The sequence below is a fragment of the Coturnix japonica genome, chromosome Z (assembly GCF_054131305.1).
Source record: "Coturnix japonica strain WE chromosome Z, WE-NBRP24, whole genome shotgun sequence".
Classification (NCBI taxonomy): Eukaryota; Metazoa; Chordata; class Aves; order Galliformes; family Phasianidae; genus Coturnix; species Coturnix japonica.
In genome coordinates, this window is record NC_140702.1 from 41,572,750 (window position 1) to 41,597,811 (window position 25,062).

The 25,062-nt window shown below is 38.9% G+C and overlaps 1 protein-coding gene across 8 annotated transcripts in view; it reads left to right on the top strand.

The window, feature by feature from the left end:
* MLLT3 (MLLT3 super elongation complex subunit) overlaps positions 1-25,062 on the top strand; it is a 107,912-nt gene that overhangs the window by 59,357 nt on the left and 23,493 nt on the right. For 6 of the 8 annotated variants that reach the window (XM_015849092.3, XM_015849096.3, XM_085530255.1 and 3 more), the window contains 3 exons: positions 968-1,111; positions 15,650-15,769; positions 17,561-18,169. In XM_015849092.3, coding sequence (XP_015704578.1) covers positions 968-1,111; positions 15,650-15,769; positions 17,561-18,169 — 873 coding nt within the window. Of the gene's footprint in view, positions 1-967; positions 1,112-4,396; positions 4,516-15,649; positions 15,770-17,560; positions 18,170-25,062 lie in introns of those variants that run through there. The other 2 variants (XM_085530257.1, XM_015849095.3) reach the window with 2 other exon arrangements.

Genomic DNA, 25,062 nt, shown 5'->3' on the forward strand with positions numbered 1-25,062 from the left:
TTATATGCTGAAATTTTGCTGCATTTCTTCCCTCCTCCTCCCCTGTGGCCCCGTGGTTCCCTTTTTTGCCTTTTTGCTTGTGTTCTGCTTTAAGACTGTCATTGGTTTGGTGCCTTCTTTGGCACATCTGGACCTTTGGAGAAAGGGTTACTTGGTATTGCTTTAGAAGAGCACTGAAGTTTTATACAGTGCCTAGAACACATCTGTGTAAATGTGTTACACAAAACATACTTAATGTCTTTTCTCTGGTATTAGCAATTCTAATCTGTATGGTCACAGTAGTGTCCTTTTCCAGCTTAGGATTTCTCAGAATAGCAGAGCATTTGATTCTATCCAAGATAAATTTGTTTTTCCTGTTCTATTTCTCTCCGTATTGGTACAGGGAACATTTGTCTTTTTTTCATTATAGTGGCAAAGAATTTTTAAATGCTTGGACGCTGTGGTGGAATACTTGAAATCTTGCTGCCCAATTTGGTTCAAGGAAATGAAGTTCCATTAGTATATACAGACACCATGCTTATGAGTCAGATATAATTTGCTGCGGCAGTTCCAATCTTACCCTTACAACTTTTTTGAATTTGTGGAGGAAAATGTATCCAAGGATTTACTGCAGCGTCTCCTGTATTACCTATAGCTCAGAGATGATTGTGTTGGTGACTGAGTTACTTTCTGCCAGCTGAATCATGATATTTGCCTTTGTGTATGTCTTTAGCCTATGCCAGGACATCACCTTCAAATAAGCTTTGTCAAGACAGCTGGAAGGTCATACATTTTCCCATGTGTTATGATGGGCTGATAGGACCTTCTCTGATTTATTGTAGCCCAGCAGATGCTTGGTAAATTCTATCATGTATCTCAGAACATGGAGAATGGTTAAAAATGATCTATTTTTAATTTACAGACTGATGTAGCCCTTGTTTTAGTTTCGGTGTTAGACCTTTTTTATCTGGTTATTTTCAACCCTCAGGAAGAACCTAAGAAAGTTCGATTTGACTATGACTTATTCCTGCATCTTGAAGGCCACCCACCTGTAAATCACCTCCGCTGTGAAAAGCTCACATTCAACAACCCGACAGAAGAATTCAGAAGAAAGCTGCTAAAGGCAGGAGGGGTGAGTCCTGCACCCATGTCAAAAGCAGTTACAAAGATTTTGCTGCTCATTGCTGGTGCATTATTACTGTAAAAAAAGGTTGACCAGGCGGTGCAACTAAGTGAAATGTTCTTGTGATTAATGTAGTGGATCCCTCTTAAGAATGTAATGATTCGTGTTTAATTCTACAAAAGCAGAACTTAGGCCTTATACATGAAGCATTGCTTGCTTGCCACTCCAGAGATGAAGTGTAGCAGAGCTGTTGTGATGAGAGCTAGGCAAAAAGAACATAAAATGTCTCTCTTTTAAAGGTAAATGGTTCTACATAACACAAAATGAATTCGATAGTAGTTGAGTGAGTTAGAAAGTAATTATTAATAAACACACTGTAATTTATATAATGTATGAATACTCTGAACCAGAAAATGAACCAAGACTTCTTCACATATTTTTAGAATTAATGGGTACAAAAAATCCCCAAGTAAGTTAGCCTTTTAATAAGGTGCAGAGGGTTAGAACTTCAGGAATATACTTGTATTTTGTCTGTTGGTGGAAATCACTCTACTAAGTGTACTTAGTACAGTGCAGTACTACTTTGACACAATAACAGAATCACTCACTCTGGCTGGATCAATGCTCCTTGCTCTGCTGGGGCTCAAGAGTGGCTGCTCAGGGCTTCTTCACTCAGCTAGGGCATGAAACCCCCCAGGCTGTAGCCTTGGCTTCATGGCCAGGCAGGCATATAATCATAGAATCACAAAGGTTGGAAAAGAGCTAAAAGATCATCCAGTCCAACTGTTTACCTATTACCAATAACTCTCACTAAACTATGTCCCTCAACACAGCATCCAGTCGTTCCTTGAACACCCCCAGGGTCAGTGACTCCACCACCTCCCTGGATAGTCCATTCCAGTGCCTCACCACCCTTTCTGAGAAGTGATATTTCCTAATGTCCAGCCTGAATCTCCCCTGCTGCAGCTTGAAACCATTCCCTCTGGTCCTATCACTAATGACACGAGAGAAGAGTCTGACCCCCAGCTCACTACAACCTCCCTTCAGGAAGTTATAGAGAGCAATAAGATCTCCCCTGAACCTCTTCTTTTCCAGGCTGAACATTCCCAGCTCCTTCAGCATCTCCTCATAAGGCCTGTGCTCCAGACCCCTCACCAGCTTCGTAGCCCTCCTCTGAACGCGTTCCAGGGCCTCAATGTCTTTCTTGCAGTGGGGGGCCCAAAACTGGACACAGTACTCGAGGTATGGCCTCACTAGTGCTGAGCACAGGGGGACAGTCACCTCTCTGCTCCTGCTGGCAACACTGTTTCTGATGCAAGCCAGGATGCCATTGGCCTTCTTGGCCACCTGGGCACACTTGGCTCACGTTCAGCTGAGCATCAATCAATACCCCCAGCTCTGTTTCCTCTATGCAGTCTTCCAGCCAGTCCACCCTTAGCCTGTAGTGTCACCCAGGGCTGTTGTAGCCAAAGTACAGGACGCGGCATTTGGTCTTGTTGAACCTCATCCCATTGGCTTCAGCCCAGCTCTCCAGCCTGTCCAGATCCCTCTGCAGGGTCTTGCTACCCCCAGGCAGATCCACGTTCCCAGCCAATTTGGTGTCATCTGCAAACTTAGTGAGGGTGCACTTGATGCCCTCATCCAGGTCATCAATAAAGATATTGAAGAGGACAGGTCCCAGCACCGACCCCTGGGGAACACCACTCGTGACCGGTTGCCAGCTGGATTTAACTCCATTCACCACCACTCTCTGAGCCCGGCCCTCCAGCCAGCTCCTTACGCAGCCAAGGGTGTACCCATTCAAGCCACGGGTTGCCAGCTTCTTCAGGAGAATAATGTGGGAGACAGTGTCAAAGGCTTTGCTGAAGTCTAGGTAGACCACATCAACAACCTTTCCCTCATCCACCAGATGGGTTACTAGATCATAGAAGGAGATCAGGTTAGTCAAACAGGACGTGCCCTTCATGAACCCATGCTGGCTAAGCATGATCCCCTGGTTGTCCCACAAATGCCGTGTGATCTCCCTCAAGACAATCTGCTCCATAACCTTCCCTGCCACTGAGGTCTGGCTAACAGGCCTGTAGTTCCCTGGATTCTCCTTACAACCTTTCTTTAAATGGGAGTCATGCTGGCAAGCCTCCAGTCTTTTGGGACCTCACCAGTCAATAAGGAGCGCTGATAGATGATGGAAAGTGACTCGGCTATCACCTCCTCAGCACTCTCGGGTGGATCTCATCTGGCCCCATGGACTTGTGGCAGTCCAGTTGGAGTAGTAAGTCTCTGAGGGTTTCTTCCAGAATCACAGGAGGGTTAATGTGCTCCCCAGCTGAGACTACCAGGTCAGAGTGCAGGGTACCCTGAGGATAACTGGTCTGACTTTTAAAGACAGACGTAAAGAAGGCTTTTAGAACCTCCACCTTTTCCTTATCCTCAGTGGTCACATTCCCAGCCTTATCCAGCAAAGAGTGAATATTCTCCTTTGTTTTCCTCTTACTGTGACAGTTGACTGACAGTCCTGTTGGTCAAAAGGCTTCTCATCTCCAGCTTGAACCTCTTGTGTCTCAGCTTGTGTTTCTCCCTCTCACCTTCCCGTCTCACACTGTGTGTAAATCCTGGCTGCCTCTCCTCCATTCCCTGGTGCTGGGGCTGCTGCTGGATGTCCTTGAAGCCTCCCCTTCTCATGGCTGAGCCAGTCTTGCTCCACAGCCTTGGCTCACATGGCAAAGACCCCAGCCCCTGCTATCACTTGCTCTGGTGCCATGGCCTGATCCAACAACTCCAGGCGCTGCTACTTAGCTGCACATTTGGCTCCTGCTCAGCTGAATGCCACCAGTGCCTCAGCTTTCTTTACAGGACTAAGGGGCTGCAGGTCTCAGAATTTGTCCTGGTGGTGTTTCTTGAGAATTCTGTTAATCTGTTCCTCTAGCCTGTCTGGGTCCCACTTGGTTGCTGTCCTGCTCTTGAGTGTTGTTTGCTTCACTTCCTCAGTAGGCTTATAGGATAAGCAAACCAAAGCTCTGCATTAGGCCGATATCTATACTTTTGACCAGTCGTAAGTAACAAAAGTGGTTAGCCTTATCTGGTTCAATTTTATAAAAGTAGGTTCAGGGATGATGATAAGAGGGACCTGGTTTGTGAGTAATCTCTTTGAATAGCGTCTGTGAAAACAAAGCAAAAATGAGTAGCAGGCACAGTCTGAAAGACCTTATTATCTTCCTGGAGAAGAGAACTGTTACGACTATAGTGGTATTGAAATAGAAGTGTGAGCTGTGTTTTGTGTTTGCATTTATTAGGTGCAAGAGGGTATCCATGTCTGGACAGTGTATTGGCTTTTTAGTGTGTTTCCAAATAAAACATCAAGATTGTATTCTGGAAAACTTCATGAGCAGCTGCTTTAATATTAATCATATCAGGTCAGTTGTTAATAAACAAGTTTCACCCACAAGTGTAATAAATCTAAATGTATGCTGGTAGGAACTCTGGGAGGATGGAATGGGTAAAGAGAAAGAAAGAAGAAAAAACATTAAATGACCTTTCATTATCAATTTTCTGCACCTTCTATTGTTAGGTTTCATGAATTAATAAAAGCAAAAATGCTACTTCACTGTAAACAGTGAAATATGGGATATTCTAATGATATTGTTTCCTTGAATGTTCACATCATTGTCTTTTGTCTACTGGAGGAAGCAAACTGTGTTTTTTATTTTTCATATGTTTCCCAGTTTCCTTCCATGAAATGAGTCCCTTTTTCTTGAGACTGTCTCAATATTTCATGCTTCCCTCTCTAGGCTTTCTGACCTAGGGCTATGTCCAGCCAACTCAGGAGAGATGATTTAATAACTTTGTCTTTATGAAGGGCTCTTAAATCGTCCAATGTTGAAAGGCCCATAATACTTCTGTTAAACTGAAATATGATCATTGTTTTTCTTTGGCTTTTGTTGATGTCATGGAAAGCTGGTTCTCACTTCCAAGTGTAGTTGGAATAGATCACTGAATTAATCCATGAAACACTAGGTTGTAACTGCAGTTGTTGGGCTAAAGACACTTAGAGTAAAACAATATACAAGAGGTGGGTTTTGCATTTACTGAAGTCAGTAGTTAATAACTCTAGTCACTGAAATTCTTTGATTGACAACAAGGCAGACAAAATCAAGTTCATATTCTTCAAAAAGAATTAGGTACTGTATTAATGTAAAATGTTGAGTGGTAGCTTTAGGAAGAGCACGTGAAGGTGGAGGTCATTGTTGCTATGCTTGTAATTCACAGTGTAAAGTGCTTTATTTCTGTGCACTTCACGCTGCACCTCTTGTTATTGCTCTCCAGGGAATAGTCATGGGACATATAGTTCAACTGAAGTCAACTACTAAACATGGTATTTTTCATTTACATAAACTTACTTATGTAACAGGCGCTATACCCTTCCCCAGGGAACAGTGCAGGCTTTATTGTAAAATAGTAAGCAACTGTCACATTGTTTATACGTAAACCAAAGCGTATGCTTGAAGGCAGTAGAGGTTAGGAAAACATCTGTAGTTTGAATTCACAATTGGTAGTACTTGGCTTCATTCAGTAGATGAACCCAGACTTTCTCTGAGATGTTCTTACTCAGAATAGACTTGTCTGTCTCTTGCTCTGGAGTTTTCTTGAGCTGTCTCTTGAAGGTTCATGACTTTGCTCTTCAGTCAGGCTGTGTCTCAAATGTAAACTAGTAAGAGAGAGAAGAACATTTGCTCTAGCAGCTATCTTTCAGACTAATAGCCTGTTTTTTTTGAAGGAAAAAAAATATGAAACTGCAGACACATCACAAGTGTCTTCTCATGGTTTCCTTCCCCACCTTCATCATATGTATGCCCTCTTTTCTAAGCATAGAGGTCTGACTGGTTCTCCTACAGTTGATTGGGAGTGTAAGAATAACGTTTAGGTATTAAAAATAATTAAACAAATAAGAAAACAAACTTTGCATAGCTTTGCAAACCTTCTGTGTCACTTCAGCTAAGGCAAACAATATATTTTGAATGGTCCCAGTCATTAAGTTTAACTCTATGGAGTATTTCTATCTTAGTGTTACATTTGCTATCATGAGAACTGAAGCATGAAAGTAACCTCAGTGTTCAGTCATAGGAGGTCACCAAACTGCTGTTTTTTCTCTTCCAGTATAAGAAATACTTCTTGACTCTTGCAGAGAGAATGATTTGATTTGGCTTTAGAGACACTATTTCTGTGGTCAGGAAGGTAAATAGAAACCTTTGGTTCAGTCTTATTAAGCTCCTGTCTAATTTGCAAGTACTTTACCAAGCTCTTCAGAAATAATTATTTCTACTATTAACCTACTATTAGCTGACCTTGCTTTTGTAAATGCAAACAAATATTTATGGAGACAAAAGAGTACACTGGGAAAATTCAGACAAAATATTCTGTGTAATTATTTACACTGTCTCTTTCTGTAAATTGTAAATTATATATCTTTTATGAGGTGTTATTTTCACAGCAAACTTGAAATTTTTTTCCTCAGCTTCCCCAGTGTAGTAATTAATGATGAGAAACTAATATGCATGTGAACACGACTAATTTAAACTAGCAATGTATGTCACAGTTTAACCTGTTTGAAATCCTAGAAGGCATATTATGTACAAGTGATGACTCTGGTGGTTATTTGAATTTTCACCAAGCAAATTCTGCGTGCGCTCTCTTACAGAACTCTTGCTCTGGATACTGTGCAAAATTATACATGACTAAATACATTAGGATTGAAGTTTTCATCAATTAAATGCTGTGAAGCATTGATCATTGTATAGACATTCCTTCCTATATTAGTCAATTATCATTTCTGCTTAGTTTCAGCTTTTAAAACCTGGAAATTTAAGTGGAAAGAGGCAGCTTTGCTATTTTTCTTTAGGAATATGGGAAGAGAGATGATACTAACAGGGAAGTTATACTCAGTTAATGATAACCTTCAGTATTAAGTAGATTTTGTATGTTGAAACCCACTAAACCTGTTTATAAACAAAGCATGACTTATCTGATATATTTGATGTTGTTAGTAGTGCTCATTCTATTGCTGTTTTGGATTGCACATCTTTCATTTTCAGAACAAAAATATGAAAATGCTACCTAATCTTATTCAGATAGTAGAAACTAATTTTGAAGATACTGAATTTAAATTAGATTTTGTCTCTGAAAAGCTTAAGCTTATTCAAGCATTGCTTCAGCGTTATGCAGTTTTTGAATCTTGCAGAATCACAGGAAAAGGCTGTGGAACTATTGTCAATTCAAGTTAAGACAGCAGTTTAATGTACCTCTTTTTCTCTGCTGCAAATAATGTTTGTACTGTGAAATGCTATTGCCTTCTTGGTAGGAGAAGCAAAATCAGTCACTTACTCCTTCAAATGTAGTACACAGACAATATTACTGGCTTGGATTTCCACTCATAAAAGGAAAGTTCATAACATTACTGCGAACTTGCGTGGTTAGTAATGATATGGTTTGAGGTTTCAGAATCAGGGCATGCAGGGAAGAGGTCATGTTTAGGGTAGCAATGTTTCCTCTTAGCAACAATGATGTTGCTATTTTCTGTTTTCTTTAAAATTATTTTGGAAATACATGTGGCTGTGCTCCTTCATCAAGGTAACTCTCTTTAAAGACAGTTGATCTATTAGCAGGTCAAGGAGAAGGAAAAAAATTGAGATGGATGAAATTTTAGGGAAAAAAAACTATCAGAGTAGAAGGTTTGGTTTTGAGATTAAAGAAAAAGAGCACTGCTTTCCGTTTTATTTCTGGAAGCTTTGTGTTTTCACTGTATAAAATTTGAGAAATATATTTCAAGTTGCTTCATAAACCTGCATAATGCATGTTTTAATGCATGATGAAATCATGAGGATCTCCCTCTTCTTTCTGCTCCCTTTTTCCTTTCAACCCTTCTGTGTCAGAGTAGTTGGCTTTTACCTGGAGCCAACTTTAGATAATCCCTGCCCTCAAGCACCATTATATCTTTAAGCTTGTACTTTTTGTAACTAGATAATGGAATTTTCTTTAAATGATATACTACTTTAGTTTCAGGCAGATAACTTAAAAGAATTCAAAGAGGTTTTCTGTCCTTTAGGCTGTGGGTTTCTGTTAGAGGTATTATTACTTTCTTGAATAGAAATTGTTCAGAGCAATTGTTTTTGTTGTTATTCTTAGTAATGTACTGAATGAATTTATTCTTCACTGTAAAATGATGTGGGGTGGCAGCAGCCCAGGACCACACAAAGAAATGTGTTTATTCCATATGCCAGACAAGTATAATTGCATCTTTAGAGCTGCAGAAATGCAGTAGTAATGGGTCATTTTGCTTGGAATCCTAATAGATGATCTCAGATTTGACTAAAAGTGCTACTTAAATTTTTCAGCAGCTCATTGTGGAGAAATTTTTCTACCTGATCAGAGGCTGCTTTGTGGGCATGTTGGTAAATTACCAGCTCATTAAATGAAACCACAGGTAGCTAGGTGTGGACCCTATGGAAACAGGATTATTCCAGCATTGATGGTCTCCCTGCATTAAGGAAAATAAAAAGCAGAAGACAGACAAGCTTTTTGGTAGTGCTCCATTCCCCTACAGGAGCTCTGATGTGCCTTAACATAGTCTTAATGTGGAACAACTGTGGCAGTTTATACAGTTTCTAACACTGTATCTGCATAGAATGATGTACTGTGATTCCTGTGTATTGGGGGCAGGATGTTTGTTTTTAGAAATTTTCAGTAATAGACTTTGAGACTGTTTCTCTTGCTTTGTATGCTGAGATCTGAGAAGCAACGCTTAGTGTTCTGAAAGCAGGTTTTTATTGTTGGCTATGTGGGGTACTCTATACTAATCTTGTTGGTAGATAACAATGCTGTCTTTGGCAAGTCAGTTTTTGCAGGGCACCTTGAGAATCAGTTGTAAGTAGGTTTATGTACAGGCATTATGGTTTCATGTTTACTGGAAAAGGGTCCACAGAAAATGGCACACAGTTTAATACAGAATGGTTTAGGTTGGAAGGGACCTTTAAAAGACCATTCCAAAAGGACATGGGCAGACTGGAGAGGGCCTGATTAAGGGTTATGATGATCAAAAGGCTGGAGAAGCTGTCCTATGAAGAAAGACTGAAGAGTTTAGGTCTTCTTTCTGCGAATGCTTGGGAGCCTGGTCAAAGGTGGCTACAACGTGTAGAGGTCTCTCTCTCCATGAAGGAGCCACATGGAGAAGACAAGTTGCAATGGGAGAAGTTTTGTCTTGATTATAACTTTTTTTACAGTGAGAACAATCAATGTGTAATTGTTGTTGTTGATGATGATGGGGGAAGGATATACTTTGTCTTTCCCTGGGAAGCTGTCTTTTATTTAAAGCAACTAGTGGACAAAAGTGTTAGTTACAAACTCAACATCTGCAGGCTAGTCAAAGCTGTTTGAACTAGTGGCCAGAAAGTATTGCTAGCAGATAGTTTGAATACTTGTGCATGTAGTGCTTCATAACATACAGTTGTACATAGACAAAAGCAATATAATTCTTCTCTAACACTGGAGTGGTAAGAAGAAGGTTTAAGAATAGATACATAATTCCGTCTTCTATGTCTGCCTATGAGGCCACTAAGCGTAAAAGACTGCTATGCCTCTTGTACATTTGCTGTTATGTGCTGGGAGTTAGTTACTGTACTAGACAATAGCAGCAGAGTGTTAATGTGATATTTTTATACAACATTAGGACTTAGTATTGCCTTGTTTTGATAATTTTTTCATGGATACATTATTAGGATGAGAACTTGTTGATCTTAATTTTGAAGTTATCTCTTCCTAATCTAAGCTAAAACTTTTGCATAGAATGGCTTACTAAATGGTGGTGTAGGAAACCACGCAGTTAGAGTGTAAAAATAAATAAATAATAATGATCAGTACTTTCACAGAGACACTGAGATGGAGTGTGTCTCATTTTACCTCTGACTTGGATTATTAATGAGCTGACCGTTAACTGCATTAACTGTCTTTGGTGACACTGGAGCAGACAGTGGGGCAGGATGGGGAATAACGTCAATGGACATGTTTTCTCTTTTCTTTGCTCAGTCATATCTATTGGTTATTTCATGAAACATTACTCTTACTTGTCTTTTTTATCTTTGTCTTCACCAGCATCCTCTGTCATGGAGCTATCATCACCTCTCCATATGTACTAGATTTCAGACTGATTTTCTTGGGAGTTGGTGTCACTCTCTGACTTTCTATGTGTGTTAGGAAATAGCTATTCTACTATTTTTTGTTCTTTCCCTTGAAGATCTTCCATTCTAACTCTCATGCTCTTCTGAAGAGCTCAGGGGCCTCCCTGAAAAAGAGTTACCTGTATATCATCTTTGAGCTTGCTGAGAATTCCCTGTGGGTCATTAATGAAAACATTAGACAGTTTTGAATCAAATGTTGACTGAGTCCAGAAGAATACCAGTAGTCACTGGCCTCCATCTGGCCTTCACACGTCAACAGGACCCTTTGAGTTCAGCAGTCCAGATAATTCTCCACAAATCTCATCTTCTTTTTATCCAGTCTGTATCTCATAGATCTGGCTGTAAGAAGACTGTGGCAGTTTGCAGAAACCTTTGCTTAAAATCAAGATGTACAACAGCTGTTGCTTTTCCTGCATCCACAAAACCAACCACCAATAACAGTCACTTCCCTTGTGTTAGTTGGGCAGGAGTAAAGTATGTGTGGTAGAAAGGACAGAGAGAAAACAGTTATTTCCTACTTCTCAATACCGAGTGATGTTCAGCCATGTCTTGGTAAGCAGAACTAGAGAAGCTGTGGATGCACCATCTTTGGAGATGTTCACAGCCAGGTTGGATGGAACCATGGGCAGCCTTGGTGGGTGGCAGCCCTACTCGTGGCAATGGAATTGAAACTGGATGATCTTTAAATATCCCTTCCACTCCAAAACATTCTATGATTTTGGGATTTTTTATTTTTTTTTTTGAAGATGCATGATTAAATAGTGCAACTGATTGCCATGTGTTTCAGATCCAGGCAATAAATGTGAATGAACAAAAAGCAATGAGATGAGGGTATAACAGTTTGTATAATGAACTAGCATGAGGCTTGTTAAAAACAACAGTGTGGATTCAGGCTCTGGTGGAGGAATTCCATGAACTGGTATTTGCTGAAAGGAATCCTGAAAGGAGGTGGGAATAACACTGGAACAGTGTTAGGAAAAGGAATAACACAGCAGTTTGTCCTGTATTTGTATATTTCCTCCATCTGTTCCTGTTGACCACATCAAAGACATACTGTGAACTCAGCTAGACCATTGCTCTGCTTGAGTATAGTCAATATGAAGCTAAATCTCTGAGACAATAGCAATAGCAAGGCTACAACTAGAACTTCATGCTTATGTATTGATGAGTTCACGGTGTCATTACATGCCTGTTTAAACTTATTCAAAGCTAGACTCTTGCCGCTATCATCTCACCTTGCTTCACTAACACCCTTACTGATGTCTGATCCTACTGAGCTGATGACCTGTACAAAGCAGAGCAGTATAACTTGCGTAATGGTTGAGAAGTTAATTGCTGTCTTATGTCTCCAGAGTGATTGTGGAGCATGGCAGCACCAGCAACCGACTCCTTGGATAAGACCTCTTCTCTGCAATTCTAAACTGGCAGGAGATTTACAGTGCAGAAAGCAGGAGCTGAGTAAAAATACAAAAAAAAAAACCCAAAAAACAAAAAAACCTCCAAATAGAGTGGATGTAATGGAGACTTCTTACTTTTCTTTTGATGACCTTGCATTCTTGTTGTAGCTATTTTGCTCTTACGTGCTCTCATCTTTTGCTTTTTTTGTGTAGGTTTGGCTTAACGTACTTGTGTTTAATGCATGAACAGGATATTCCATAACCTACTGTAGAAGCCAAAGAGGAAATGCACTTAACAATATGTTTCTGAAGCCTTTTTGCTCTATTTGATGTTTTATTCACCAAGATCAAACACTTTAGAAGAGTTGTAAAATTGTTAACATTATTCTTTGAGAGGGAGAATACCAGTGATTCTGATTTAGGAGGTTTTAGGATCAAATCTTCTGACAGTCATCAGTTTGGAAGGTAGAGGTGTGTATTTTATCATGGGACCCAAGAAATGAAACTTATAGAAGACTTTCTTGGTGTTTTGTCATCTTTACAGAGGTGGTCTGGAATGACAAACTGGTGTTCTGTTTTATCACACGTTATTATTCACATGAAATAAAAGTCTGAATCTACAACTACCATTTTTTTAATGGGATTTATAATGAGACAGCAAGGTACAGGAGATAATAATCTGAAATTTTTATGGCTTGCCATTTGGAATGTCCAAGTTTTGTTTTCAAAGAACTGTATATGTTGAACTAGGACAGATTTGCTGTAGCTGCCTGACTTCAGAAGGTACTGTTACCTGTCCAAGACCTGCAGATTTTTTTTCAGAGAGTCATCCTGTTTCTAAATTTATGATCTGCATGCTGAGACTGTTAATGATCCAAATAGTACTTTAATTTATACTTGTCTAGAAACTGAGTTATCTGAGAAGTCCATCTAATTTTTTTTTAAGTGCCAGCTTTCTAAGAGTGTATATTGTACAAATAATAGAAATATACAAAATATAGAAATATTTCAAAACTGAAATGTTTCATAACTTTAAAAAGAAAATTTGTGCAATTTATTCTATTTAGTCAGAATTCCGTACCTCAGGGAGAAAATGGCAGCTTTCAACTATGGGAGAAAGATCCTTAGCAGTATTTTTTTGTTTCTTTGCTTTTATTAGATAAGGTGGGACAAACCCTCATCTTCCTGACTTTGTTTCTGCATACATACCTATGCATCATTTTCTTGCATGAGTGTGTGAACAGAACTGCTTGTTTCAACAAAATACTTGCTTAAACTATGTAATAATGAGTAATCTTGTATCTGCCTTTGCTGAAAGATTAATTGGTTTTAATGCGTGTGGTGTTTTCTGTAATGAAGTTGGTGGATTTAAAACACTGCATTAAGTTCAAAGGATAACAATCTTCTTTAACAATACTCTTGATTGGTTTTGTTAGAGAAGAGAGAGAAAATGATTTTTTCTCTATCATCTGTTGTACAGGCTTATGGTCTTCTGGCTACAGCTGGGATATGTAATTTTCTTAATACTGGCTGGTTTGATGCTGTATTTTGGATTTAGGAGAAAACACACTGAGCAGTGCAGCACTGGGCTAAGGGCATTTCAGTTTCTCATACTGTCATGCCAACAAGGAGACTGGAGCTGGGAGTTGGCGGGGGAGGAGGGGGAAATGTGGAAGGTGGTGTGGGAAGCTGGAAGGAGACAAAAACCCACACTGGCCAAAAAGATATCTCACGCCAAATGGCATCATATTGAATTATAAGCAGAGGGAGTTGGCCAAGGAAGATTCCTCTGCTTGGACGGTGGCAAGTCATCAGTCAACAAATGATGAACAATTGCACTGTGTGTTACTTCTTTATTATTCTTACCTATTTATTTATTTTCCCTTTTATTTCTGTCCTATTAAACTGTCTTTATCTCAACCTTTCTACCTCTTTTTTTTTGGTTTGTCTGTTTCCATTCTCTCACTGTGCAAGACTAAGCTGTAGGATGCTTGGCTGCCTGCTGGCTTAAATCACAACAGATATTTACATGGAGCTATGCTTTTCTTATCACTGATTATTTGTTACTTCTGCCCCTCCTTGTGTTCAGCTGTGCTGAATTCAGCCAAAACCCTATGTAAGTTGAGGTTAGATAGTATTCACATGCCAAAAAATTCTCTTACTGTGACTCACAATAGCTAATTGAAGTTGACTTTGCTGTGAATACAAGATGGATGCCACTGTTTTCTGCCTTGTTGGTCTTAGTATTTCTGTTGCCTTCTGTGCTCTGGATTACCAGTCTGAGAAATGAAAAAGGGAAACTGGGTACTAAATTTGTTGTGTGCCCTGTGTGGGATGTTACTTAACAACATTTGCTGAATACATGAATAGTTCTTAAAAATATTTTTTTGGTATGTGAGCCTATGGAAGAGGAAGTAACCTAAGTTTTGACTTAGATTGCCTGCATTAGCCTCCCCAGGATTCTAGTTGCAGTTTTTGACGTATGCTCAATTTACAGGCCAAAAAAAACCTCATAGTTATTACCTAGGTAATATTCTCTAGGCTACCACATCTTTTGAACAGTGTTGATTGCAAAAAAAGATTTATTTTGAGGTTATGTTTAATAAATAAATGAATAAACAAAGAAATTGAAATCCTGGCTTGAAAAAGCAGTACGTAGTAAATAGTAGCCCCTCTTGACTTGTATTGACTGGCGAGTTAAAATGTGGACTGTACACATCTACAACTTAGATTTGCCACTGAATGTGCTAACCATAGGGCACTAATCTACAACTGGCTGAATTATCTGAGGTCCCAGGGGTTTATTGGTTTGAACTTAGGAGCCCTTGATATCAAGACTGGCAGTTAGAACCTTGTTGCAGCAAAAATGTTTGGTCACCAGCCTTCCAATTTACTGTACCCTAGGTAAAGTAAAACCTTGAAATTAGAAATTGAATATCGTAACGCCTATCCCTTCCTCCCTCCTTCCCATGATCAACATTACTCCATCATTCTTGATACTAATTTCTTCTTCTCCTCCTCCTCCACGAGGTCAGTCCTTAGCAGTTCTTTGCTGCTCCTTCCTCTTGTAAGCTTTTGCCCTGATTCAGTTTGGGTTCTGTTACTGTTAAGTCCACAGTTATTCAAGAACTGTTTCTAGTGTGGGCTCTAAACGTGCTGCAGCCCTTCTAGGTATATCCGTCTGCACTGGTGTGTGGTCTTATTTGGGCTATGTATGTATGTCTCTGGAATGGTTCTTTCCACAGGCTGCAGGTAAATACCTGCTCTGGCACCTGGAGCATTTTCTTCCCTTGCTTCTTCTCTGACTGTGGTATTTGTGCTGCAGTTTCTTACCATTTGATTTTCTTCATCTCAGCCTTAAATATTTTCCTGGAGGCATAAAAAGCTTTGCTTTGGCACTCAGCTGTGTTCTGCTGTGAGGCTGTTGCAGCTAACTGGAACTCACTGTCTATATGGTGTCTTGTTTCTGAGGTCACACCTGCCACCAAAACCTTGCCACCTTTGGCCAACACGATCTTCTGTTGCACTGCTTTAGTGGAGAGCAAAAACATACACACATACACATTTCGGTATGGGACATCAGTAGCTTGCAGATCTTTCTTGAGCAGGTAGGACAAACATACAAGTGTTCTGCCAGACATTGCTTGGGACAAGAAGCCCAAGTACACTATGCCATGTGAAAAACTGTATTAGAAGTTTTGCAGTTTTCTGAGGGTGCACTGAAATTGTATAGAAATTGAAGGATATAATTCATTCATTCACTAGTGGATGGCTGAATGATTTCACTAACTCATTCCTTGTTGAAATGAAACAAGGATACTGTTTGCTGAGTTAATTTTGTTTTCATACCAAAGTGATTTCCTAGATACTTAGGTGAGATTGATGGTAATAGTTGACTTAACATGCTTTCCCTCTTTTAACAGATTATGGTTATGACAGATGGCACGTCGTTCTCTTCAGGTCAGAGCCTTCATCTCCCCAACCTTCCTAGTAACTCCCTGTCTTTTTCTGAAGCGAAGAAGAAATCATCTCATGGGCCAAAGGTGAGACTTAGTTGGATAGCAAATATTTGAGCCATTAAGGCTTTTCCTGGGAAATTACTTGAGAAGGAAGGTCTCTCTAGGTATTCTTTTTTAGGTTGTGACATAGTCCAGTGATGTCAATTATATATATATATACATATATATGTATATATATATATAGGTATAAACATTTATTCAGTGTAAACTTCCTGTTAGCCTCATCACAATAATGCAAAACAGGGATGTAAGTGAGAGTTGGTGCTAAGTGAAGTATTGCTTTACTAGTTTTCAAACAAGCACAGGTATTTTCCTCTTTTTCCCGATAGAGTACTAATTGCCTGTTGTACTATTATGAGTTTCAGGGGATGGAAATGTGATTTCTGTTTTTAATTACCAGCCTGGGAAACAAGGAAGTGCCTCACATTCATGTGTTCAGAAGTCACCAGTATCCAGTTTGTTGCTTAGAAATGTAATAATTTGTATTTACAACTTTGTATTTCAAAGTAATTTATCTTTCATTACTATGGGATATTAGCAGACGCTGGTGTATGTATTAGTGTATATATATATATCATATGGAAATTTGAAAATTGACTTGCTGCTAGTAAGAGCTTCACACTGTAAGCTAGCCAATAAGTATTTGTTTTGGCTTGCTGATCACAGACCCATTCTGTGTATTTGTGATAAAAAAATTTAGATAATGCTGTGAAAGTTTTTCCTCAAACTATTTTGCAATTATTTAGTTTTCAATTTTTTTAATTTATTTTTTTCTCCCAACATTTAAGACGGATCTTAAATGAGGAAATCTTAAATGAGGAAAAGAAAAAAAGATAGTGTTTCCATTCACTCTTATTTTCTAGGTTTATTTTCTCCATCATGTTTGTATTGTAGGTTACTGGTAGAGCATTTTTACTTTCTGGTGACTAGGTATGGACTCTCCTGATATTTAGCAAGCATCAGAGATGGTTTTAGAATTAATCCATAATGCACTGTATTTTATTTTTGAGACATTCCTCTTTCCACATTTCTTCAGTCAGTTAGGGATGATTATTTTGTTGAGGCTTACATGGTCAGTTGATGTTTCTGCTCAGTGTTTCTCTTTTTCTCTGTCTTATGGGACCTCTGAGTTATCACCCTCTCAGAAATCTGTCTCATTGTATAACTGTTGAATTTAAAAAGTCAATGAAATGCGCAATATAGACAACAGTAAATACAAAGAAGAACCTTCTTAGTAGAAGCTTTCTGTTAAACAACATTTACTACTGAGATGTTACATGTCAAATCATGCATGACATAGCCAGGCTGGATCCACAGTTGCCAGTCAGTATAAGGGACAGGCTCTGTCTAAAGTTGAAGGGGGAATCATGGTATGGTACTCAAGCTCTGCCTGAAATGTCAGTGAGAGGACATGTTTTACACTGGTTCTGGAGTAATTCTGTTAATAGTATGTGATATGGTGATCTTTTGTTGTGATCCCTCCCCTCCCCCCCCCCCCCCCCCCCACCTCCCCCGGAATTTAATGTTAGTAGTTTAGGAAATGTTGGCATTTTATGTTCACCTTAAAACGTTCCTTGAAGGCCATATCTGATTCTTAGGAGATAAAAACTAGCCTTTGTCTAGCAAATACAAACAGGCAGAAATAACTGCTCATGATCCATAACTTTGTAATAGTTTCTCTATCAGTTCTTAGATGGTCATTTACTGTTTCTTTTTTTCACTGTGTAGTTCAAAGTTTCTGACATGAATCCTGTGTCTGTTGTTTACCTTTTCTTCTTCTTTTTTTTATTTAAAGTTTTGTATCTCCTTTTGCAGGACCCAACTAAGATTCTGAACACAAATAGCAGTAGCGGCAGTAGTAACAGTTTTTCGAAGCCCCACAAGTTAACAAAGGAGCACAAGGAAAAAACTTCTAAAGACTCGAAAGAACAAAAAAGTGCCTTCAAAGAACCTTCCAGGGAACACAACAAATCTTCCAAAGAATCCTCTAAGAAACCCAAAGAAAATAAACCACTAAAAGATGAAAAAATGGTTCCTAAGATGGCCTTCAAGGAACCCAAGTCCATGTCCAAGGAGCCAAAATCTGAAAACACCCCCATCCTCACCATTACAGGTGGACAGCAGCAAGAAAAGAAGACCCCTACAAAAAGGCCCTCTATTCTGGATTCTGATGAACCTTCTGCAAAAAAGAGAAAAAAAAGTGTGTCAGAGTCATTATTTAAAAGCTTTTCTAATGCTCCATCACTTATTCTTACTTGTTCAGCTGACAAAAAACAAACAAAGGACAGGTCTCAGCTCAAGATGGGGAGAGTCAAAATTGAAAGTGATACACTGGGAAAGAAGACATCTACTCTGCCACCATTTGATGGTATTGTAGACCCCAATGATTCTGACATGGAAGAAAATGTGTCTTCTAAATCTGAAGTAAGATGTGTTTTGTTTCTTTTCATATGTGTAAAGTATTCCTTGTCTTTGGGATTGTGTGCTGTATTTGTATTTTCACTTCTCCTTTATACTGGCAAATAGTTCAGACTGAAGGGGGTTGACCACTGGCTGTTTAAACTCATGTATGTTGTGCTCAAATTGTATTTCCTAATCACGTGTACGTCATTTATAAATGTCAGTGTTATGACCAATGAGCATAGCGGAAATGCTCACAAATAGTGTCAAATAGTATTGCTCTTTGGATCTCGATCTTTTTATTATTTATTTATTTATTTATTTTTAATTATTATTTTTATTATTTTTCGGGGGGGGAGGGAACATTGAAGGGAATTGGTTTAAATACTTGTATTTCACATGCTAAGATTTTAGGCTCAAGCACTAGATAATCCAGTGAATTTGAGAAAAGGCTACAGTAAAATAGTGTTGTTTGTTATTTTTCTGCTAAAAAAGTCAGTTCTGTAAATGATGCCGGTTTACTGGAGAAGGTGTTCCTTGAATGGGGAGAATCTATCCAAAGTCATTGGACTTAACATGAAAGTTTCTTCTGTGGAAGTTTGCTTTCCTGAAAATGTTTCTTCCATGCCTGCTCATCTGTTTCAAGCACAATATTCTTTTGATGACTAGGATATAACTCATTCTCCTGGCAGAGTTCAGCTTTAGGAGCATCTTTTATAGATAGATGATAATAAGAAGGAAAGGGATAGGAAGAGAAGGCCTGTTTGGCATCTTCATTTGTGCTTAAGGCTTGAGGCAGTAAACAAGATGGAGAGAAAATCTGACTAATTTAGCTTATTCAGTAATTTTTTTGTTTTATTATATTTCTGTGCCTTCATTACCATTCATAGCTGTGCTTGTGCTCTCTGGAACAGGCTGTGAGGAGGTAGCAACAGTTAGGTTCTTCATAGAAACACGTGGCTGAGAGAGATCTCACGTCTCTGTTGTGTTTCTAACTTGGTATTTTAATGCATGTACAGCTAAGGCATGCAAAGGCTATACAGTCTGGGAGGTGTTTAAAATGATAGGCCCCTCTCTACAGCACTGTTGAAGTTGCGTTTATGATGTTTCCATTAAACCTGAAAATATTCATACTTAATAGCCTTAGTGTAAATTAGATTTAAAGGTCTTTAAAATAGATATTTAGCTTACTATGAGTCATGGCAATACCCTAAGACTTACCACCTACCCTTGATGTAGCCAGACACTCAGCACTGAGTTTGATTTTAGACTTTGTATTTATTCAGATAGGTGCTCATGTAAAGGCGTATACATTTCTACATCTGATCTTCAATATTCTTCAAAAAGGAAAGAATTAAGAAAAACGACTGCAGTGTAACTGGAATCTTCCAAGTGCAGACATTGCAGATTTGTGTGCTGCATAGCAGCTTGCAGATGACTGATTTGTAAAGAATATAGATAGGTGCTTAAAATAATTGTTAATTGTTGATGTGTGTTGCCGTCTTTGTCTTGCAACTTCCTGCCTTTTATCAATGGTATAATGTTCATGCGCTTGTTTTTTTTTCATAGAGATTACACAACTCCTCCTGTCCTGCTGTTTGCCATCCAACTGGATGGCTGTCCCTGCAGGACATGAGGGGTGCCTTGATTCTGTACTAAAGCAAAAAAACAGATTCAGAGTTTTCTGGTTTTTCACACCTCTCTTACTGAGAAAGTAAACTACTAAATTCCACTCAGAGAGAAGAAGAATCTACAGATATGGACTCTGGTTTATATTACTATTGACATCCTGGATCATGGAGCAATTGAGTCTTCAGTGGGAGGGACAGTATAGTCCATATCACTGTATGGGTAAAAATTGCTTTGAGAACTTGCTTATCAGTAAATCAAGATGACTATGGGTCTAGTCAGTGGCAATATTTAGAATGTCAGCAATATGCTTATAGGAAAACATATCTAGAAAACCTGGAAAAGTACTCTAAGTTACCTGTGGATTCACACTGCTGTTACCATTATGGGAGAACTGGGCAGTGTGGTTAACTAATATCCACAGGATTTCATAAAGTCCTTCTTTGTTTTGTTAGTTTTAACCAAGGAACCGAAGGAGCATTTGAGCAATGTTATAAAGCAGTAAAGGTAATTGTGTGTTGGAAAAATAGGAACTTTTATTGTGCTCGTGGGTTTCTAGGTATTTCAGAGGAAAAAAAAATACAGCTAAATCAACAAATGATATATGCTATAAACAAGGTAATATGGAAAAAAGAATGAAAAGTTGCAATGTTATATAGATCTGCTATATGTCAGTAGCTATTTATGGTCTGTTCATGCTCTGTGATATTACCCATTTTAGTTGCCTGAAGCTGGGAAGATGCTTCTTCAGTGGCATGCTCTGACACAACAGCATGTTATAAAATTCATTCCAGTCTTATTTACTTAACTGACGTCATCACAAGACTTTTCTTAATTTTTCTGCAGTGATCTTGGGAATGTGGAGAAATCTGACTGGGAGCTGTCAGATATTGTCTTTGTTTTCAAGAAAGCAGACCCTAGTGCCTACATCAGTCTCACTTTGGGGCCTGATGAAACTGTGGTCACTATGAGAGTTGCTGAAAAACACTTGGAAGACTATGCAGTCATTGTTCATAACCAACACAGGTCCTGAAGGGGGAAGTCTTTTTTTAATGTAGTCAATTACTTTCTTTGAGGTTACCCACCTAGTTGACCAATATAAGGCAGTTGATATTATCTTTCTGAATTTCAGTAAAGCAGTTTCTTACAGTATCCTTCGGGTGAAGATATCCAGTGTAACAGTACTAAAACAGGCAAACAGTTGAATGATGGATCAGACTCAGAGGGTCAGAGTAAATGGAGTTATATCTGACTGGTGAGCAGTCAGTAGAGGGATTCCATGGGTCTCTGTTTTTTGGACAGTCCTTTATCTTATGATCGTAGAATCATAGAATGCCTTGGGTTGGAAGGGACCTCATGGATCATCAAGGCCCAACCCACGTGCCACAAACAAGGTTGCCAAGCACTAGATTAAAGTACCCAAAGCCCCATCAAACCTGGCCTTGGACACATCCAGGCATGGGTCATCCACATCCTCTCTGAGCAGCCTATTCCATCACCTCACCACTTAGTTAAAAAAAACAAAAACAAACTTGCCCTGACATCTAAACTAAATCTCCCCTCCTTTAGTATAAAATCATTCCCCTTTGTCATGTTGCTGTCTACTCTTGTAAAAAGTTGACATCCCTGTTCATAAACTCCCTGTAAATATTGAAAGGCTGCAATGAGGTTTCCCTGCAGCTTTCTCTTTTCTGGGCTGAACAAGCACAGTTCCTTCAGTGTTCATAGGAGAGGTGCTTCAGCCCAGCGATCATTTTTGTGGCCCTCCTCTGGACCTTCTCCAACAGCTCCACCTTGTTTCTGTGTTGGGGGCCCCAGACTTGGAGAGGGAGTAAAAACATGAAGGATTTATATTTCTATTGAGGTGTAGGTATACTAGCACAGCTCAGGGAGAAAACTTTTAAGATCTTGCTTTTAAGTTCAGTAACAGGATGCTTTAGTTGAAGTACACTGTTTGCTTCCTATAAGGGACAGTGCAGCAGTATGATTAAAAGAATAAAACAAAAATGAAGACATGACCTTGTTTTTTTGCTCTCTGACCATGAAATAAGGTGATGTTCTCATAATTTTTATGTGAACTGTAAGCTATGTGAACTAGAGAAATACAAAGCTTTGGATCCAAGGGAGGCGTCTTTCCAGGCCTTGGAAGATGGCTACCCCTTCTGAACGGTGAAATGGTCACAGAAGGGATGCTTTGATACTTCTTTTTTTGGTTTTGTACCAATTCTCATAGGCTTGATATGGAGAAAAAATAGTGCAGTGCTCTCCGTTTGCAAAGATCTCTTTGCAGCAACACAGTGACATCAAGAAGATCAAATAGACCGTTTATAAGTGATGGGCTGATCAGTGTTGCTCATCTTTTCAATAGTCTGTAATAGCAGTGATCTGAATAAAACCTCTTGAAGTTCACCATGTGTGAAGGCAGAGTTTGAAGGCACACAGGCATACAGCTCTGCTTTAGGAATTTCTGTCTTCAGCTCAATTACTTTGCACGTGATTAGCTTTTTTCTTTTTCTTCCTACAGTTACAACATTGTGATTAGTAGTAGGAGTTTTTTGGCATGCCCGAGTCTATTGGAATACAACCCAAGTAGAAACCCATGCTAACAAATTGTGACAGTTCAAGAGTTGAGGTGCTTTTGATTTCTAGGAGTAGAGTACTTTAGCCAAGCCATTTGCCTTTAGAAAAATACAAACATCTTAGTAAGTCAGTTACAGAACAATGAATATATATATATATAACGGTGATGTTATGTAGACTATGAGTTGTATTTAATTAACTGCTTGCATGTCTTAAAGAAGTCTTAAAGCTGCAACATGAGCACCTTTTCAAAGAAATCCATAAAATGCCACTTTAGATCTGGAGTCAGATTTATCAATTTAACTATTACAAATGTGCAAGAATATCTGGAAAATGCCTTTTGTTTTGTTAAACCTCCAGGCACTTGTTAGCTGAAAACTCCTGCTATTCACCTGGGCTGGGAGCCAAAGAAAGATCTTTTTCAGATAACACAGTTTAGATTCATAGTAGTTGAAGATAGCTCCATGTGGTGTTTTCTTGTTGTTAACCAATGTAGTTTCTGAAATCACAGGCAGGTGTTAGCAGATAAAATATTGTACAGTCCAAGATATTTCTCTCCAGATTGTACTCAGAGATAAATAGTGGCTTAAGATGATCGGTTCTCCTTGCAGAAGTGCTAGACAGACAGAAGGCAAGAAGCCTGAATGGCCAACAGTGCCTGTGGTACTATGGCATTGTTCAGCTTCTGTACTGGGTAAGTGCCAGTCTTGAAGAGGGCAAACCCCATCTTCCATCTAGAGTTAAGTAAAGGCACCATAGTCAGCACATGGGATGGAGGAAGAGAACAACCACAGCTGTGGGCACCTACAGCCACTGCAAAATTTGGACTGACTGCTTTCCCTGGTCTTTAGACTAGCCTGCCCAGAGCCCCTTCAGAAAATCTCAGCATTTAGGGCAGTGAGACCAAGGAAAAAAGTCAAATCTTTGAACATTTCTATTTGAAGACAACTTGAAACTTGGCAGAGTGTCCTTTGGTTCAGATTTACCATGTGTTCAGCCAGGCTGTGCAACAGATAACATTTATGTGTCCCTTACAACTCAGAAGATTGTACTGAGCCTGTTTTCATTAGGTGTAGTCACAAAGGAAAAAATGTTTTTAATTCACTTGCAGAAGTTTGAGTGCTATCAAACTGCTTTGTATGTGATGGGTTGAATCACTGCAGGATAAAGCAGCAGTGAGATCAACAGGCAATGATTCCATCATGGCAGTAAGCTGCGATATTGAGGCTTTGTTCCTGTGATGTGTTTGGAATTCACTTGCTTGCAAAAATAGTAAGGATTTAGAAATGGAGAGAAATTACAAAGGTATGGCTAAATATCCAGGTTACAACTACAGTCTTGCAAAACATAGGAGATTTTACATTTTTGAGGCAAAGTCATGGGTATTACATTATTTTTTTATTTCTTTTCAATTGTAGAAACATGGGAATATCATCATATGTTATATTAGGCTACTGATTTAGGCTTCAGTAAGTGATCATATGCACTGCATCACTTGAAGTGTAGACTAATCATGTAGATTAACCCAATCACTTGCATTAACACATTTTATTTATTCATTTATTTATTTTTACTGGGGCCTTCTTTTCTGCATTTTAGCCCCAGAAAATTCTGTTCTCCCATTAGCCTACAGCTAGTAAGGTTTTTAAGGGGTTGTGTGCAGTGCCAATATTTTATTATCTTAGGTTTTTTTTTCTGGCGTAAGTGGCTGGGATGGCAAAGTCATGATATAATGGCAGTTTTGGAGGGTTGAGATGATTGTGGCAAAAATGCTATAAATGAATTATCATGATCATGTGAAGTCTCTGTGGTATGGACTTCATTACATTTGAATTACTGTATCTGCTTACATCTATTATGCTGTGATCCAGAGAAATGGTTCCATATAATTACTATAAAATCCAACACCTGTTAGTTACCAGCTAAAATTGCTGAACTACATCTAGTTAGATCTAACTGAGGCCTTTATGACCTTTCCTCTTTTTTCATTTTTTTTCCCCCCATTTTAAATGTGGAACCATCAAGTTTTTGATTGTTTTCTTTGGGGAAGAATTGGCACATACTTTTAAAGGTTAGTATAAGGCCAGTGAAAAGACAGCAATCTGTCCTGTGGTTTTTTTCTCAGGGAAATCAAGATGGTGTAGCTCTGTGTGTAAATATAATATACATGAACTTTTGTGAAAGTGCAACACAAATGCAAATAATATTAGCATAATGCAGGGGCTTAGGAGCCATACTGACAGATGCTTCAAAATTATTTGTAGAGAAAAATGGGCATATAGCACGCTGCCAACAGTATTGAGGCATGTGAAAGTCAGTGTTCGCTCTGGTATCTCAAGACTGGCTAAAATTTACGTAGCTATGAGAAGAGTTTCCATGGCTTTTATTTGTTCTGGGCACTTGAGAATTTTTTTAGGGCATAACAAAGCTTTTTGTATATTTTTTCCCCTAAATCTTTTCACTGAAACTGGAATGCTCAGAGATGAAAGCTGACATTTTAACATAATCGTTTAAATCCCAGGAATCAAGTTTGAGCAAACACTGAATATAATAAAACTTGCTGTGAAAATGGACAGGGCCAACACCAATGGTGTGGAAAGCACTGCAGTGATACTCTGTTAAGTCTGCTGTGAAATTCTGGGAAAATCTGTTGGTTTGTTTTTTTTTTCCCTCCTGCTCTTGGGACATGGATTTAGGAGCCTGTGGTC